Source organism: Glandiceps talaboti, chromosome 2 (genome assembly GCF_964340395.1).
Source record: "Glandiceps talaboti chromosome 2, keGlaTala1.1, whole genome shotgun sequence".
NCBI lineage: Eukaryota > Metazoa > Hemichordata > Enteropneusta > Spengelidae > Glandiceps > Glandiceps talaboti.
The window spans coordinates 21,492,178-21,507,132 of record NC_135550.1 but is presented as its reverse complement, the minus strand read 5'-3'; the positions used below and the strand labels follow the sequence as shown (position 1 = coordinate 21,507,132).

The following is a 14,955-nucleotide window of genomic DNA, read 5'->3' as shown; positions in this document are numbered from 1 at the left end:
TACATGTATATACATGTATATAGATATTCCATTTAGGACCCATGTATTGTTTGTTTGTAACATGGTCCCTGGATCCTGGGCTCCCTATGACCAAACATGCTAATCGCCATGTGCATCTTATCACAATCCGGATTAGCATGATATGAATATGTAATGAATCTGAATCTAATGCCAACGTCAACGGAAAAGGTGATACCAACAAACAGTGAGTTTTGTCGCAAAATATTACAGTCTGTCTTATAGTTTAGAACAATTAAATGGTGAATCAATATACTCTTTTCCTAAGTAACATAAATGAATGAGATATTTCACTTTCAGATTTATGTTTTAAAGGTAAAATTAGTGAGTTTACGACAACGAGGGATTTTATTGTCGCAAAGTGGTAACATCTACCCCAGCTGTTCTGATCGGGTTCGTACACTATGGTAGGACATATATTTAGCCTGTATAATGTTTCCAGCAAATAGAGTATAAAATTATACCTCGATTGCTTCGTGTTGCTCATGTAATCTTATTATTTTACAGTACAATCCCCGAAACCAAGAAAAATACGTTACAAGTAATTGCAGCTACTTCATAAAAATATTATTGATGAGATGATCGATCAGTCACTTAGCGATTGTACTGTAATATCAAACAGGAAAAAAACACAATTCAATTATAGAGGGCCATGTTATCTATTCAGATAGAACGAAGGAAGTACCTATGTTACTGTTTACAACATGTCATGTACTGGAGTTGAAATCACTGTAGTCATAGTATTTAGTGAGTGTGTGTGTGTGTGTGTGTGTGTGTATGTGTGTGTGTGTGGTGAGGGGGGGGGGGTTCAAGTTTTCCCAACGAAAAATAGAGGGGCATCCAAAATATTCATGTTTCATGAAAGGGGTGGGGCATTAAAAAATTGCGAGCTCTTTTATTACAAGAATTTTTTTTCTGGAAATGAAATGAGTAGCAACTCTGCCACTTAACCTGGCCTTGACCTTTCTACATTAGGTAAAACCCATAGTCTATAATATATAGACTCTTGGTTTTAAATAATTGTTCAGTGCAGTTTTGTGGAATTTTAAATTTGTTATCTCACACACACACACACACACACACACACACACGCACGCACACGCACACACACACACACGCGCGCGCGCACACATGCACACACGCACACACACACATGTGCACACATGCACACACACACACACACACATAGGCACATTACATATTAGACACACACAAATGTACCAATATAAATTTTAGACGCACACAAATGTGTATGTAGCCAGTCAGGAAGATTTTAAAGCATTTAGAATTGCCAAATGCATTAATTAAGTTAGGAAAGCTGCAAAATTACTAACATAGTCATCTTAAACAAGAGTCTTGATTTCACATATAATATACTCTGTCATCCTATCAAATTCTGTGAGTGTGATTTATTTATATTTGTACATTTGTGTGTGTCTAATAATGTGTATGTGTATGTATGTATGTATGTATGTATGTATGTATGTATGTATGTATGTATGTATGTATGTATGTATGTATGTATGTATGTATGTGTGTGTGTGTGTGTGTGTGTGTGTGTGTCTCTCTCTCTCTCTCTCTCTCTCTCTGAAAGATGTAATGTGGGTATGTATGTGTGTGTCTAATATGTAATGTGTGTGTGTGTGTGTGTGTGTGTGTGTGTACAGTTCAAAACTTTAGATGAAGCTAATTCCAAGTAACTATCTTTTTGTACACTCATTGTCCTTTACACAGTGCAAGCTTAACTCAACAAGCTAGTGTCTACCAACTACAGAAAGGAGGAGCCAGAAGAGTACATAAGGATGGCTTTGCAAGAACAACTGTGTGGTAACAAAAGTATTCAAGCCTGGCAAGACAATAACTTTGGACAATGTTTTGTAGACCTTGTCTTTGTGATAGGTAGCCATTCTCTGTTTGCAATATGCAGTGCCTTTTATTTAGGAAGGCACCATACCAACCATGTCAGAAGATTTGAACCAAATACAAGGTTTTACTGGATATCGATATGTCGAGTGATAGTAGCATTATCATTAGCCATTCTTCCGTGGACCTATGTAATCACACAAATACTCTGCAAGATTCATTTAGAAATTATTGACTATGTAACCAGTTCAGTTGTATGTATCACGTGGATTATTCATGCAATTACACTATGGCATCTACTACGATTGGGCCAGCCACTAAATAAAGGACGTGGCCCAATGTTGCTGATAATGATGTGGTTATTGACTGTAGCCACTATCTGTGTACAATTGAGAAGTGCAATACTGTTCTTTGAAGATAAATCAAACTCTAATGTTGATAATGTAGAACAAGCTGGTGTCATCATAGCTGTGGGAGGACTCCAATTATTGTACCTGCTTCTTCTCCTGCCTACTGTCAAGTCTGGGGCCACTCATGTCAGAGTGTTGGATTCTATCAATGCAGATATCAGTGAAGATGAGGGGGAGGGGGATCCTTTGCTACCATATATGCAAACAGAAGAACATGAACTTGGCATTGCTGAAGATGAAGCCAATATCTTGTCCAAATTAACATATTGGTGGGTGCAACCTCTCATGGTCAAGGGGTCAAAAGGTCACTTGAAGTCATCTGAGGACTTGTTTCAGCTACCCAGAAAAATTCGAACCGATGATATTTCAGTTTCTTTTATGAGAGCTCTACAGAACAGAGCAAGTAGGAGTCTCACTAAACTTGATATACTATTGGATGCAAAGCAAGATGAAACACAAGAAGATGCTTGCAGGTATGAAGAAGTCACTTCAAAACAGAGACTTTCAGAAAGTGACCTTCCACAGAAAAAACGGACTTTGTCAGACAATGAAAACATAGATGTTACTCTCCTACAAGCATTGCACAAATGTTTTGGTCTAAAATTTTACTCACTTGGACTACTTAAATTAATTTCTGATTGTCTAAATTTAGCTGGTCCAGTATTATTGAATTACCTGGTATCCTACATGGAGCGTCCGACTGAAGCAACACGTCTTGGTTATTACTATGCAGCTGGACTGCTATTAACCACCTTTTTATCTGCTATGTGTTCAGTTCATTTCAACTATCTTGTCAACAAGATCAGCTTGCAGGCTAGGGCTGCTTTGGTGACAAGCATCTATCACAAGGCATTGTCTGTTGGATCGACTACACTTTCCAAGTTTTCAACAGGAGAGATTGTTAACTTTATGAGTACTGATGTTGACAGAGTACGTAATTTTGGAGTGAGTTTTCATGCTTTCTGGAGTCTGCCAGTGCAAGTTGCCATTGCATTTTATCTACTGTATCAACAAATTCAGCTGACGTTTTTAGTGGGTGTTGGTGTGATGGTGTTGTTAATACCACTCAACTATATGTTGGCAATGAAGATAGGGAAACTTAACCAGGACCTGATGAAAAGAAAAGACAACAGGGTTAAGGTATGTTATGTGTATTTTACTGTTCATCAACATATTTCTTACATCCAGTTTCTCTGTATTTTCCCCAAAACATGGTTTTGCTGAAAGACCTCATAATAATAGGTACAAGAATCTTATCCTAACCATAGACATTGGAGAGACTTCATTACCAAAATGTAGTTTTAACTTACTTATAGATAATGCATATTCATTTGTATTAAAATTGCTAGTTTGATACATTTTAAAATGAGTTATTACAGTAAATATCCAAATTTTTAATGATAATGTGCCTCATTTTTAATATGACAATCATGATAAAACAAGAATACTTTACTTTGTTGTCAATGAGTGAATCTATCCATTGTACATCCAGGTACTGCAACTTTCAAAATAATTTACACTTACAGATGATAAGTGAAGTGTTATTTGGAATCCGGGTCATCAAATTCTTTGCTTGGGAGAGACATTTTACAGACAAAATCAACTTTCTGAGAGCTGATGAACTGAAAAGTCTAAGAGGTATTAAATATCTGGATGCATTCTGTGTTTATTTCTGGGCAACAACTCCTGTCTTGATATCACTACTGACATTCGCTACGTATGCAGCAACAGGAGGTCAACTTAGTGCAGCCAAGGTAAGTGAAGGTGGGAGGATAGATGGGTAGGGGGTTGAACGGTGTTGGACACAGGACTGGTGTGGGGTGTTGGGGTCAACTCAGTACAACCAAGGTTAGTGGGTGGATAGATGGGTAAAGGGGGTTGGGTATAGGGGGAGATAGAGGTGGGGGTGTGGCGTGAACTAAGTACAGCCAAGGTAAGTAAAAATGGTAGGATAGATGGATAGAGGGTGTTGGGTATAGGGCTGTTGTGGGGTTAACTAATTATATGTACAGCCAAGGTAAGTGGAGATGAATGGATAGGTGGGTGGAGGAGGTTGGGTAGGAGTAGTTTGTGGTCAGCTCAGTGCCGCCAAGGTAAGTAAAGGTGGGATGATAGATGGGTAGAGGAGGTTAGATACAGGGCTGGTTTGGGGTGTGGGGTTATAAACTAAAGTACAGCCAAGGTGAGTGAATAGATGAGTAGAGGGGGTTGGGTATAGGGCTAGTTTGGGGTCAGCTAATTAATTTCAAGGTAAAGCTATCGGTATTATCTACATATACAGCATCTGTTATATTGAGATCGATGGATGGGATGGACATACTAGCAAGGTAAATCATTATAACCTGAATAAAAGTATGGACTGATTGAGAGGATTTAGGCTTAGGTTTAGTGTAGATGGATGGGGTGAGGTTAACTAAGGTTAGTTATAACCAGCTTCACATATTGATATTGTAGAAAGCAACCCCATACAGCTAGGGGTTATGTGTTTGATAAGTTGTGGTAGGGTTACAGTATACAGCTACTCTTCTTGCTTGTAGTCGGATAGCAGAAATATTCACTCAACTTTGTCTCATAAAATTACTACCATCTCATTCAAAATATTACACCAAGTTTGTAATGTCATGACATTGTCCAAAGGCTTTGTCAGTAACTAGGTAAAATCAATGTGTATTTCTAAGATTTTTTTCTTATATTTCCCTCCATCTTTGAAGGAACCTTGACATTTTTACTATATTTCCCAAACCTCATATGGGGTCTAGGAAAATTCTTCTTATGCCAAATTACACGATCAAATATTTTCCCACTCTTTGAAGCAGTAGAATTATTAATCAACATGTTACTGAATTTCCCAGACACGTTAGGAAATTATGATGATATTAAAATGTGATATTTTTTCTTCTATGCAGGTTTTTACTTGTGTTGCTCTCTTTAATATACTGGTTGTACCACTCAATGCCTTTCCATGGGTTCTTAATGGTTTAATGGAAGCCTGGGTTTCAGTGAACAGACTACAAACATTTATGAATCTACAAGATATGGACCTAAGCAAGTATTATCATCAAGGTATAATAACTATTAGTCTTTCATAAAAACAAAGACGGATTCATAATGACGGCAGGTCCTGATATATTTTCTGGATGAATAACGTGGAGTAAGATTTCCAGGATTGACAGTTTAGAATTGAATTCCCTTAATACAGAGTACTTGTTATATAACAGTTGAACCAGTGTTTTTGATGTTTCCTCATTGAAAATGACCCCAATTGAGAAAAACATTGAAGATATACATTCTTGCTAAACTGGTTGAAAAGTTGTCAGATATATGGTATATTGAAATATTACATATTTGATGCCAAGCAAGCAATTCTGTGTTCAAATTTGGATCCAACTGCAAAGTTTAAAGTTTATAATACATGTGTATATACAATGTGGTTATTCTTAGATTGACCCATAAACTTGTATATTTCACTTTCCGGCAACTTGAGATGACTTCCTTGTAGTCTATTTCATCAAGTAACCCAATATGGTGTTTTCTATGCTAGGTCCAATTTCAGGAAACCAAGATACCTGTATGGCAATACAAAGTGGAGAGTTTCAGTGGAAATGGCAACAACAAGCAGATTGTAAGAACCTTGATGATAGCGGCAGTCAATGTGAACTACTGACAGACAATGGGGATGACAATGATAGTGCACTTGGTATTGATTCTACCCAAGGTGACACTGTCCAACAAAGTGGTGTATTGGCCCTGACTGATATTAATCTCAGCATCAGAAAGGTATATTTTTACTTCATTTTTAGTTCAATAACAATTTCATTTTAAATTCTTTAAATCAAATTCATCCCTTTCTCTCATCTGTCAGGCAGGTACTATCATTGTTCCTATAACTGGTTTATTTTTGTATCCTATAAAATCTATTGACAAAGTTTGGATCAATTCTATCAATCAGTTGCATTAGTTATGCATAATGTGAAAAAGGAATACATGTACTTTGATAATGGAAGAATCTACACTAGCCAAGCCTGACACGCTTTCCTTCTAATGATTGACCGTAATACTTTTAACATTGTATATAGGGTCAACTGATAGGGGTGATTGGTAATGTTGGCTCGGGTAAAAGTTCACTCCTTGCAGCAATAACAGGAGAAATGAAACGCTGTGATGGTGACATTTGGGTGGAATGTTTAAATGAAGGGTTTGGCCTATCCACTCAGGAAGCATGGATTCAACAAGCCACAGTCAAAGACAACATATTATTTGGAATGCCATACATACATCACAAGTATAATGCTGTCTTGGATGCATGTGCTCTCAGAGAAGATCTCAAGGTACCAAAAATGTGGTTTATAATCAAAGTAAAACATGACAGGAGATAGCACTCCATATTCCTTCATTGTCAGTGTTTTTGCTAAGGTTGGTAAGTAGGTAAAATCTACCAGGGTTCCCATGTCATTTTAGCTGGGTTCCCAAACAAAATTACCATAGGTATCTCTATGGAGATATCGAAACACTGCCATTTTTACTCCCTTCTCCCTTTCTGTTACCAGGGTTCTCCGACCTCAGCAAAAACACTGATCATGCTATCCATATAAAATTCAGAATGTTGCTATGTCATGCATTGCAAACTATGACAATGTTAGCTTTATTGTCCTGTCTAATGATGTTCAACATGATTAAACAATTCATTTCTACGTAGATTTTCATCGACATATTTTTGTTTTTGTAACTTGTTTACTGTCTGTAAATGAATGTAAATGTAGAACCAGTTTATAGTCATTTCTCAATCAAGGTTTCACTGATTTGCACTTTCTTTATTTGTGTGAAGTCAAATATGTAATCATATCATAAAACAATTTCTTTTATCAGATATTACCAGCTGGAGATTTAACTGAAATTGGTGAAAATGGTGTGACTTTGAGTGGTGGTCAGAAGGCTCGAGTGGCACTAGCAAGGGCTGTGTATCAGGTACATTCACATTTACTACATGTACAAATTACACCAGTGAGGGCAGTGTCTCATATCCCTCTAGTAGTTGCTGTATTGTTCTTATATTTACATAGACATATATGTATGTAAAATTAGATACAAAGGTATATATTTTATTTTTTCATTCTATAATGCAGGATAAAGACATATACCTACTTGATGATCCATTGGCTGCAGTAGATGCTCATGTAGCTGCACATCTCTTTACCCAATGCATCATGGGATTGTTGGCTAACAAGACCAGAATCCTTTGCACTCATCATACCAAATATTTGAAAGCTGCTGATTTGGTGGTAGTAATGAGTGAAGGAAAAATTTTGAATGCAGGTAAGAACAAGAACTTTCTTTTAGGGTTTCAGTTATCACCACTCCATAATCTACACTCTCAGGGCTATTGTCATCGCCACTCTATACAGTGAACACTTGTAGGGTTTCAGTCATCACCACTCCATACAATACACTTGTAGGGCTTCAGTCATCACCACTCCATACACTACACTTGTAGGACTTCAGTTATCACCACTCTATACAGTGAACACTTGTAGGGTTTCAGTCATCACCACTCCATACAATACACTTGTAGGGCTTCAGTCATCACCACTCCATACACTACACTTGTAGGACTTCAGTTATCACCACTCTATACAGTGAACACTTGTATGGTTTCAGTTACCACCACTCCATAAAGTACACTTGTAGGGCTTCAGTCATCACCACTCCATACATTACACTTGTAGGACTTCAGTTATCACCACTCTATACAGTGAACACTTGTAGGGTTTCAGTCATCACCACTCCATACATTACACTTGTAGGACTTCAGTCATCACCACTCCATACAGTACACTTGTAGGACTTCAGTTATCACCAGTCCATACTGTACACTTGTAGGGCTTCAGTTATCACCAGTCCATACAGTACACTTGTAGGACTTCAGTTATCACCAGTCCATACTGTACACTTGTAGGGCTTCAGTTATCACCACTCCATGGAGTACACTTGTAGGGCTTCAGTCATTTATCACTCTATACATTACACTTGTAGGGTTTCAGTCATCACCACTCCATACATTACACTTGTAGGGCTTCAGTTATCACCACTCCATACATTACACTTGTAGGGCTTCAGTCATCACCACTCCATACATTGTTTTGTATGTTGAAAAGAAGACAAATTATAATTCTTCCTAAGTACCAAAGTTAATTCTGTATTCTCAATGTCTGTATGTATATTTTGGCAGGTCCTCCAAGTATAGTGTTGGATGAAACTGCACCCACATTTATTATGAGAGATGAAGATGATGAACAAGACAGCAAAGCCAGAGCTAAAAGTACAAATTTCAGTGATGAAGAAGTGGATGGTTTGACCATCACAAGCCAAAATACAAGCGAGCAAGATGGTACTTTGATTGAAGAGGAAGGAAAGGAAGTTGGAGTTGTTAAACTACATGTGTATTGGTCTTACTGGAAAGCTATAGGAAAGTGTCTTGCACCAGCTATTCTCTTGTCATTATTTTTCATGCAAGGTTAGATTTGATTAAAATTATTGACTTCAGTTCAGATAACATTTTTAATGCTATCATCACAATCATGTATCTTTATTTTAATGCTAGAAATTCCCATAATCTTTTCTGATATAATACTGCTTGAGTTCGAATAAAATGACAAGTCCAAGTCTAGTTAAAACTTCTACTTTATTGGATCCCAATGTTTTGACTGCACAGAAGTCTTTTTCAAGGACTGAAAAACAGGAGATCAGGTAAAGTGATGTCATAGAAAGGACTCAATATAGTACTGCACTGAATGGCTTATAACTTTGCTGGGCAAGCACTCCACTTTCTCAATGTGTGAAATGATTGATTCCCTTATCCCATTTTACCTATCTAAAAGTATTGAAACCACCATATCCATCACTATCACTGTACATGTAAATCTTTTGAACTGTATTACCATTTAGTAACATCAGTGACTGGTAGACATCTTTTTGTATTATGTATTTTCAGCATCTAGAAACACCAGTGACTGGTGGTTATCTTATTGGGTGACTCACTCACATCAGACAAACAATGCCAGCAATATCAGTCATGTAGGCTTTCTATTAGGCAGTGGTCAAGGTCCTGTACAACCTACCTATTGGTTCATTGCCAGTCAAGGAATCTATCAACAGATAGCCAGGTTGGTAACGCCTCTATTATGATATGTTTACTAATGATTGATCTGTCTGTCTGTCTGTCTGTCTGTCTGTCTGTCTGTCTGTCTGTCTGTCTGTCTGTCTGTCTGTCTGCCTGCCTGCCTGCCTGCCTGCCTGCCTGCCTGTCTGTCTGTCTGTCTGTCTGTCTGTCTGTCTGTCTGTCTGTCTGTCTGTCTGTCTGTTTGTCTGCCTGTCTGACTGTCTTTTTCTGTCATTCCATCAATCCGTCCATCTGCCTGGTTGGGTGGCTGGCTAGCAGGCTGTCAATCTGTGTGTCTGGCTATCTAGCAGGCTATCAATCTGTCTTTTTGTCTATGTCTATCTGCATTGTATGTCTGTCTGTCTGTCATTCAATACCAGTTAATAGATCAAACTTGATATCTACCACCTAGCTTTAGAAGATTATTAACACAACAGTCACTTTTCTCATGCTGAACATACTTATGTGTCATGCTTTTCATTGCATATGTTTTCAAATCATAGAAATTTCTCCACTATGCATTTTACTCAAAGGTATTTCAGAATCTGAATGATGTAGCATGCTATGATTTGTTTATTTCTGACAGTACAAGTGGTCTTGGAGCACAGAATAGCCCTGCAAGTAATGGCAAGGACTCAGACATTGAATTCTATCTAACAGTGTATGGTAGTATAGCTGTTGTCAATTCAATCTGTACATTCTGTAGAGCATTTCTATTTGCCTATGGTGGTATCTGTGCTGCCAGAATACTTCATAAGAGGTTACTCTCTAGTATTTTAAAGGTATGTATTTGATTCAGTCTTTATTTCATACATATTGATACTGATGGCAATTCAGCTATGGTTTGACCATAGTCTCTCTACCGCAGTGATATATGATTATAGTTTGTCCATGCCACCACCATCAAGACCACCACCACTACCACCAAGACCACCATTGCCAAGACCACCACCACCACCAACAACACTACAACAACAACCAAGACCACCATACTACCAAGACAACTGCTACCACCGCCAACACTACAACAACAACAACAATAACAACAACCAAGACTACCACCAAGATCACCACCACCACCACCACCACCACCACCACAACTACCCTTTCCCAACACATAGTAACCATTATGATATCAGTTAAATTTGAATCACATTATGAAACCTACCAACTGACATCAATTTTGTCAAAAGTGAATAAAAGTATCTCCTAATAGCAGTAATCAAGTTCTCCCAATGTTTATTATTTTAATAATGTATTTCTCTCTTAATTTCAGGCACCTGTAGTGTTCTTTGATGTGACTCCTATTGGTCGTATTATCAACCGATTTTCATCAGATATGTATGAGATTGATGACACATTACCTTTTGTGATGAATATTCTCCTAGCTCAACTTTACAGTCTGTTTGGAAGTATAGTGGTCACATGTTATGGGTTGCCATGGTTTACAATACTGCTTGTACCTCTAGCTATTTTCTACTATTACATACAGGTAAGTACAGTAGTGGTCTGTAAGGTATACATGTACTATGTCAGGGCGCCCTCATGTATTGGCCAACCACATTCATGTTGAGGGTGGAATAACATGATGTATCTCATAGAAGATTTGCTTGCTTTAGACTTCTTCAAGCATTTGTGGGTTTTATAATAGTTTAAATCATTCAGTGTCATGTAATTGTACTTCCTAAGAACTAACGAGGTGGAATAGTGATTGATAGTTGTACTTATTGTTACAGCATTATTACAGACAGACTTCCAGAGAACTAAAGAGATTGAGCAGTGTGACTCTGTCGCCAATCTATGCTCATTTCTCAGAAACTCTAAATGGATTGGTAACTATCCGTGCACTGAGAGCATCAGATAGGTAAGTCACTATGTCTTTGTGAAGTATAACTTTCTATGTTGATAACATTTCTCAAAATATCTTTTCTATTCTATTGTCATTTAAATAAAAAGATGACTTCTTTAGTCACCATGGTAACATGACCATAATAGCAATTTGTTGTGGGAAATTATGTTAAATTCAATGATAGTCATGTGGTCTTCAAGTCCTTGTGAAAAATGGTATATTGCTTATTGGGTATAATCTATCATGAATTTCATGAATTTTGAAAATTTAAGTATAAGCCGTTTTTGTAATCATATGATGTTGATTAATGAGTTCTCTCCACAACATGAGTAAAACAATGAAGAAAATTAATGTATTTCATCACACAGATTACATTCTTTTAAAGTTAGAAATTTCAACACAATGGCCACTTTAGGTATAAGGTTTGCTAGAAATCTGTTACACACAGTGTGTAAATCTGTCTGGTATAACTATAGGGCATATGAAGAATTGCTGTCTTGGAGATCCATTAGAAAAGAATGTGCTCTAATAGGATTTTTCATACATGAAGCAGTTTTCAGCATGACTCTCACATCCATTAGAATCATTGCAATGTAGTCAATTGATAGAAAAATAACTTTCACTTTAAAATCAGGAAATAGTTAACTAAATGATCACATTCCCACCACAACGAAGTCACTGTTGTATTTATGTACTTCCAGATTTCAAAGTGATAACAATGACAAACTGAACACCAGTCAGAGAGCACAGTTCTCAACACTAGCTGCCAGTCAGTGGTTAGCGATTCGACTACAAATGATTGGTGTTGCCATAGTAACTGGAGTGGCCTTTATTGCTGTATTGGAACATCACTTGCAGTCTGTAAATCCTGGTAAATCATCTTTTATTGTCATACTACCAGCTACAATTTTGTGTTATCATTGATATTAGAGATAAATAACTCCTGAGAGATTTGATGACGTGTGAAGTTTTCTTCAGCTGTGATACAACATTACCTGTTTCACATAGCTAAAACCTTAGGATGAAGTCCATATATAGACCTGCTCATTTAAATGTTCCTCTTTCACACACTATACAGGACTGGTAGGTCTTGCACTTTCCTATGCTCTCTCCATTACCAGTCTACTGTCAGGAGTTGTCACAATGTTCACTGAAACAGAAAAGGAGATGGTCAGTGTAGAACGAACTGTCCAGTATATTGAAGATGTAGAGCCAGAAAAAAATCATGCCATTATTGAGGTATGTTTCTGTTAAGATATACAACCAGAAAACAAAACAAAACATGGTATTATTCAGATATGCCTATACTAAGGTCTACCCATGCTCCCACAAATGGTATGATTAGACAGTAAGATAGACCTAGTACATCCTGATAAGAATGCATTTATGAGTATGTAGCAGTAATATATCCAGCAAAAAATATACTCACATGTATACCTTCATCCTTTGAGGTCAAAATTAGCTCAAACTGCATTTATAGGATATTATGTAGATTAATCATGTCAATTTTTTCACATTGCTACATATAGGCACCTTTATCCTGGCCTCGTGCTGGCTGTATAATATTTCATGATATACATATGGCATACAGACCAGGACTTCCTAATGCTTTGAATGGCGTGTCTTTCACTACAAAACCTGGTGAAAAAATTGGAATTGTTGGAAGAACAGGGTCTGGAAAATCCAGTTTATTCCGTGTTTTATTCCGCATGCAGCTGATCCAGTCTGGAAGTGTGTGCATAGATGGAATTGATATTAGTCATCTAGATTTAACGGAACTAAGGTAAAATTCCAAATGTTTATTTCATAACTTTATTAACCAGTTTCTCACCACAGAAGAAAGTCAGAATTCATTCCACATATGTTGATTTGAAATATACTGAAGAAGTTTCCATTTATTATATTACCCTCAGTATATGATTAAAAATGTATTTATTTCGCTAAACACTATGGTGTGGCCATACTGCAGTTTTACTTGAATGCTAAACACTTGGAGCTTGTCTCCACATTATAGCGGACTGTAGATATTTACATATTAAGAGTTAAATGAGACAAACAATTACAAGAACAGAAACTGAAATCAACATGATATCCTGATCTTGTCATATAATCTCTTCCCTCAACTTAGATCCAGACTGGTCATTATACCACAAGACTCATTCCTATTCAGTGGATCAGTCAGGGAGAATTTAGATCCAACGCAATGTTACACGGATAATGAGTTATGGAACGTTTTAGGCAGGTGCCATCTCAGGAAAGTAGTGGAGAAGCTAGGTGGTCTAGATGCTGATGTTGCAGAGAGGGGGAAACATTTTTCTGTGGGACAAAAACAGTTGGTATGCTTGGCTAGAGCACTCCTAACGAAAGCAAAGGTTGGTACATTCCTTATTTCCATCATATTAACAAATGTCTCTATGCATTTTTTATTTTTTTCTGAAAAAAATAGTAATGCATGTAAGTACTAGCTTACTTTTGTGAACAATTGGTCCAAGATCAGTAGTGTGTACACCCTTATTTTGCATGCTTCACTTTTAAAATTGACATTCATTAGTTACTGAAAGGTGGGGTATCACAGGGTACTAACCTGGTTGATCATCTTCATGCAAATTACAATTAACATGTTTGCATGCATATTTGCATGCATGTGTATGTGATTATATGTGTGTGTGTGTGTGTGTGTGTGTGTGTGAGCATGTGCACTTGCGCATAATAAAAAATATTGGAACATCTAAAAGTGAGTAGCATTTAATGAAATCATGTACTTTTGTTTTTTTAACAGGTTTTATGTGTTGATGAAGCTACAGCCAGTGTTGATCAAGAGACTGATCAATTCCTACAACAAACAATACTAGAAGAATTTGCCAGTCATACAGTGTTAACAATTGCACATCGTATCCATACCATAGTGGGTTGTGATAGAACACTTGTAATGGACAAAGGCAAAGTAGCTGAGTTTGATACACCTGATAATTTACTGTCAGATAAGAATACCTTATTCTATGGACTGGTCAATAAAAACTTCTAGCTGCTTGCTTATCATGATATGAAAATATGATTTGGCTTGACACAAAATCTATAAAAAATCAACTTTCAGCTTCTGTTCTTGAAAAAAGTTAATTATGGCGAAGAAGTTCAGTTCATCAAAATGTGAGCGACTTATTTATAACCAGAAAGTTGTTTGTTGAGTTGTTTGTGTACCAAGACTTGCCTTCCGATGCTTCTTTGTTACAGTATTAAAGGTGCAATACCATTAATCAAGGAATCTGTACCACGGATCATGTAGTCTATTTTCAGTCTTTCGATTCTCTGTTACAGTGTTGTTGTATATTTACAGACTGTATGAATGTATAGTGTAATAAAATCTAATATTTTATTGAATGTGTCTGTCTGTCTGCCGAATTTGTTATTTTTCTACAACAAAGCCAATCTCAACAACCTCAAATCTCAAAATATCTTTATTATCATTTTAAAAAACCTTGCTGGCAGTGCTACTGCCAATAATCAACATATTCTAAACCACCTAGTAATACCATAGACCCCTACACGAAAGGTCTATGGTAATACAGAGCTCTGTAGTAGTATAAACAGATTTAAATGAAATGAACTTTGGACTGTCAGTTAGACAGTGATGTTATCAATTTTTACCAATGTTACATAAT

General features: G+C 36.9%; 1 protein-coding gene across 1 annotated transcript; it reads left to right on the top strand.

The window, feature by feature from the left end:
- Positions 1-1,820: 1,820 nt before the first annotated feature.
- On the top strand, positions 1,821-14,484 carry LOC144445500 (ATP-binding cassette sub-family C member 10-like). Its single transcript, XM_078135076.1, has 17 exons — positions 1,821-3,431; positions 3,818-4,045; positions 5,198-5,354; positions 5,833-6,068; positions 6,368-6,619; positions 7,158-7,256; positions 7,415-7,604; positions 8,518-8,802; positions 9,280-9,451; positions 10,061-10,229; positions 10,724-10,939; positions 11,184-11,311; positions 11,998-12,167; positions 12,375-12,535; positions 12,826-13,079; positions 13,425-13,668; positions 14,076-14,484. The coding sequence occupies exons 1-17, from the start codon at positions 1,821-1,823 to the stop codon at positions 14,319-14,321; spliced, it is 4,818 nt and encodes a 1,605-aa protein (XP_077991202.1). The 3' UTR covers positions 14,322-14,484.
- The last annotated feature ends 471 nt before the right edge of the window (positions 14,485-14,955 follow it).

What these genes read in the sequence shown, in the direction of transcription:
- LOC144445500 (XM_078135076.1), top strand. Translation starts at nt 1,821, where the DNA reads ATGGCTTTGCAAGAACAACTGTGTGGTAACAAAAGTATTCAAGCCTGG. An exon ending in GTCATTATTTTTCATGCAAG is followed by an intron (nt 8,803 to 9,279) that starts GTTAGATTTGAT and finishes ATGTATTTTCAG; the next exon opens with CATCTAGAAACACCAGTGAC. An exon ending in ATCTATCAACAGATAGCCAG is followed by an intron (nt 9,452 to 10,060) that starts GTTGGTAACGCC and finishes AGCACAGAATAG; the next exon opens with CCCTGCAAGTAATGGCAAGG.